The sequence below is a fragment of the Hordeum vulgare genome, chromosome 6H (assembly GCF_904849725.1).
Source record: "Hordeum vulgare subsp. vulgare chromosome 6H, MorexV3_pseudomolecules_assembly, whole genome shotgun sequence".
NCBI lineage: Eukaryota > Viridiplantae > Streptophyta > Magnoliopsida > Poales > Poaceae > Hordeum > Hordeum vulgare.
In genome coordinates this window covers 528,399,266-528,403,630 of record NC_058523.1, presented here as the reverse complement: position 1 = coordinate 528,403,630, position 4,365 = coordinate 528,399,266, and the positions used below count along the sequence as shown (strand labels likewise).

The 4,365-nt window shown below is 48.1% G+C and overlaps 1 protein-coding gene across 1 annotated transcript; it reads right to left on the bottom strand.

Moving 5' to 3' along the window:
- Positions 1–1,457: 1,457 nt before the first annotated feature.
- LOC123402190 (ribonuclease 1-like) lies at positions 1,458–3,095 on the bottom strand. The gene is made up of 3 exons (XM_045096070.1): positions 2,830–3,095; positions 2,544–2,699; positions 1,458–2,084 (listed from the first exon to the last, which is right to left on the bottom strand). Exons 1-3 carry the CDS (start codon positions 2,935–2,937, stop codon positions 1,659–1,661), a joined length of 690 nt encoding a protein of 229 aa, XP_044952005.1. The 5' UTR covers positions 2,938–3,095; the 3' UTR covers positions 1,458–1,658.
- Between the last annotated feature and the right edge of the window lie 1,270 nt (positions 3,096–4,365).

Here is a 4,365-nt window from a genome sequence, read left to right as displayed (position 1 = left end):
TATAAGTTTTTTTAAGATTTCATTTGGAAACTACATATGAATGGGTATAAACATATTTTACAGTGTAAATTCACTTATTTTATTTCTTACATAGTCTTCTAGTAAAACCTTTAAAAAAACTTATATTTAGAAACCAAGAGAGTTAGTATCTATATAACCAGCATTGCATATGTTTTCGTCTGAGCCAAGCACATTCAGAACGAAGCGCAACTAACCGATCGTTGTTGATTTTCATGTGAAGACTAGAGTGAACCAGTGAGTCCTACATGAAAATCACTGTGGCATTGTATATGGAAAATAATATTGACCGCTGATTGTCGGGATCATATGTCGTCATGTCCACTAAAAGCAACTCTAACAGACACCGTATAGATGATCAAACCTTTATATTTTTTGTGTTTTGCAGTTTTGGTTAAAAAATATTCAAGACAGAAATCGTAAAACTGGTACAACCCATAAATTTTTGAAGGGAGAACGAAAATCCACACCCGAAATCCTTACATTTGAAGGTTGGAAGGCTGAACTGAGGGGACCCTGTATACCTGTCAAACCTCATCGGAGCAAACACACCGCCGCGGAGTTTTCTGGACTCTGCACTGAACTCGCCGAAATTCATCACTGTACACCGAAAAATGCCGTTGGACGCCGACAGTTCGAATTGGATGAGCTCCACCTCGCCGTGGCCTCCCATGACCTCAGCCTGGCCGTCGAAATCCTTCCGACACGGTCGGTAAAGGGGCACGGCTCGGCGGCGCAGCTGGCAACGGAGCATGGCGCATCCGACGGGTGACAGGGCACATCTGGCGAGGCTGGGTGCGACCGACATGGTGATGGGGCGCGGCCGGCGGGGTCGGGGTGTGGGCGACGGCCGGATTGAAGGAAGCAGCTCTTTATCCGAGTCTTATAGTTTGGTTTACAGTATTTGTTCTGCTATAGCTAAAATAGATTCTTAAAATGCTTTTTTTTTTTTACTTTTATCCTAATTTTACCCTTTGTAATTTTAAAAGGTTTGCTAGAGATGCTCTAAGGCCCTGTTTGGAACCACCCAGATTATATAATCTGGTTTTTATAATCTATTGTATTTTCGAACATGATAATTTATATTGTAGATTTTATAAACTAGATGACCAGATTATTATAATCTCATAATCTTCTCTACCCCAGCTAAAATAAGATTATGGATTACAAATGACGTGTTACCCTTGTAAACTTCAAGAGAATTACGCAGTGCCATCACCACTTTCCTATTTTTCCTTGTAAACAAAGGGCAAACATGTCATTGTACAATTTAAAAACTGGTTTACAGTTTATATAATCTGGCCTCCAAACATGCCCACCTAGATTATTTTTATAAACCAGATTATGTAATCTATATTCATAATTCAGATTATCATAATCTATTATGGTTCCAAACATGGCCTTAGTCGGCTCTCAATCAAGCAATTAGAGGCTGCATGTGACCAAAAAATGTAGAGTATTGCTTCTTGTTTATCTGAATAATAAATAGCAACCTGCTCCCTCCACATGTTTACACCATGTCATGACATACACTGTCTTCATTAACATCACGACCCCTCAAACTTTGCTATATTAAATAATAACGCAGGGAATGAATCAGGAGGAAAACAGAAATCAGGAGGAAAACAGAAATCGGCGCATCAGAAGGCCGGGAACTCGATCCGGTCGCCGCAAGGCCTGCCGCCGGGCTGGACGGGGCACTCGACGAAGCCGGAGGCGCGGGCGTCGACGCAGAAGTAGAGCTGGTAGAGCTGGCTGTTGCCGGACTCGTCGCGGTTGCACTCCACGAACGGCTCGAACCCCGTCCCCTGCTGGATGGCGCCCTTGACGGCGCTCAGCGTGTAGTAGCCGCCGTCGGGGGCGACGCCGGCGGAGGCGAGCGCGTCGAGGACGCGGAGCTGGTCGCGGAGGTGCAGCGCCGTCTGGAAGTAGCCGTGCTCGTTGAAGAGGTTCTGCGCGCAGGTGCCGTGCTTCTCCCACTCGTGCGCCCAGAACTGGAGCCCGTCGCTCGCCGGGCACGCCAGCGTCGGCCACTCCGCGCGCAGGCTGCTCAGCAGGTCGCTCACCTGCACGTGAAATGAAATGAAGTCGAGTCATTTCTCGCCCGATCGCTCGCTTCATTTGCTTTGTTTTGGACGCTCTGTTTTTGGATTGCTTTCGATTCATTACAGTGATAAAAGGCGTTGGTTTTGGAAAGATTTGAATTTGTTTCGACAGATGGCGCCGGAAATAAATGTGTCGACTCGCATGCAGCGTCGATTTTGGATTGCTTTCGACCCGTAAAATAAACCAACGGCATTGATTCCGGACAAAAATATACTGTATCCTGCATGATTTTCTTCAGAGAAAGGATCCGGCATCAAATGAGAGACGTGATCCTGCCTGTGTGGTACGAAGCTACTACCAAACAAGGGGTTCGAGTTTCTTCCCTGTCCCTCTCAAGTCCCGTTGGATTTTGTTGTTTGGATTTGGACCAGAGACGAAAATGAAATCAAGATAAATATCTGCTGGCGACAATGGCTGACCTTGGAGGGATCGAAGGCGTTGGCGGGGTTGCAGTTCTGCGGGTAGGAGCCGTCGTCGCGGTTGGGCCAGAGCCCGTGGATCCCGAAGTCCGCCGCCGGCTTCCCCGTCCGCGGGTAGCAGCAGCTCTTCTTCGTGTCGCAGTACGACCCCGGCCACTGCACACACACACACATGCATACCAAGTTACACAAACCATCAGCAACCAACCAACGAATACACATACCGATGCATGGACGATGAACTGGACTGGGCTCGCTCGCCGGCCGGGGAGATATATATACTGACCTGCAGCACGAGGTAGAAGAAGTCGTAGTCGGCCGCCTGCGCCGCCGCGCACCCGACGGCGCTCAGGGCGACCAGGAGGGCCAGGGAGAGGCAGCAGGGTCTCATCATGGCTTGCTTGGATCGATCTATTTGGTACTCGCTGCGGAGCTATCTGTCTGGGTTTGATGGTTCTTGGGGAGGAGATGGGTGGATTTATAGGGTGCTTTTAGGCAGGTGTGGATGGCGCCCGCGTCGACGGCGAGCCAACGACAGGGGCATATTCCATTGGGAGCGGGGGGGTTAATTGCTTGCTCCTTTTGGCTCGCGTGTGTGTGCATGGCTGTGGACGCGCGGCACGGCGGGCTCGACGGCGACCGGCCCCGAACTGCGTCCGTGTGTGGTCGATGCGGATAGGGACCTGAGGAGCTGTGTAAATCAGGGGCGTTCATACTGCCGGCAGCGGCGTGCTGCTGCTGTTGCTGTTGCCGTTGATGGGTGCTTGTCACGGTGGGAAAGATGGGAAGAGGAGAGCCCGTGGTGTGGTGTGGTCCGTCCATGTACGTGGCGTGCCGACTCTGCGGCCCATTCACTCCATCATCACTCAGGTCGAGGTACTAGAGGATCTTGATACCGAGCGGCCCGATCGAGGCCAAGCCAACAACATCTCGAGAGAGGAACAGTTAATGGTGACCATGCATGTCTTCTTTCCGTGCAAGAAAACTCCATCTTCCTATGACGATGATGCCATTTCCAGAGTTTTTTTTAACAAGCACGCACGGCACAAACACACTTTGTAGTTGGCAGACGTACGTGGCATGCATGCCCCACTAAAAACAATAACAATGTACAACAATCTGAATACATACATTCAGAAAATGCAACGTTCAGAAATTAATTAAGCCCGGATAGACAGAGTCTACCACAAGTAACATAATCAACTAAACATCCCGCGGTTGCTTGATGCACTTTGTTTATGGTTGCTTGATGCACGTTTGAATCTGGGGAAGGACTAATCATTGGTGTGCAGCTACACTCATGGGCTTGTGACACGACAGAGGAACCTTCATACAGATATTCCAGTACAGTTCATAGATGCCTTGCCACCGGCCGTGAGCACGAACTGAGACTACGCGTCACAACAATACCATGCCAACGGAGTACCGAACTATCTTTGTGAATGGACTTGTGAGCCAATCAATCTCCCCCACCCAAAAGAAAGCAGACTTCGGAGGAGCCGGTGGTGTTCACACTTCAAACATCAAAGGAGAAAGGCGTCATTTTGCTGCAACCGCCTTTCCCGAGTCGTTAGATTTGCCAGGTGTATTATGTCCGACATCTAACAAACACGTCATTTTCCGAGTCTGTCGTAAAAAACACTTGACGAACATGTCTTTGTCGGCAAAGAACCGCTTTCTCAAGTGTTTTTCATAAAACACTTGCCCAACATACCTTTTTTTATTTTTTTCTTATATATTTCATTTTCTAGTAGTATATTATTTTTATTCTCTCTTTCTCTTTCCAAATAAAACATGGGAAAGAGTAAAAAAGAAAAAATGG

What these genes read in the sequence shown, in the direction of transcription:
- LOC123402190 (XM_045096070.1), bottom strand. Translation starts at nt 2,937, where the DNA reads ATGATGAGACCCTGCTGCCTCTCCCTGGCCCTCCTGGTCGCCCTGAGC. An exon ending in TCTTCTACCTCGTGCTGCAG is followed by an intron (nt 2,700 to 2,829) that starts GTCAGTATATAT and finishes GTGTGTGTGCAG; the next exon opens with TGGCCGGGGTCGTACTGCGA. An exon ending in ACGCCTTCGATCCCTCCAAG is followed by an intron (nt 2,085 to 2,543) that starts GTCAGCCATTGT and finishes TTTCACGTGCAG; the next exon opens with GTGAGCGACCTGCTGAGCAG.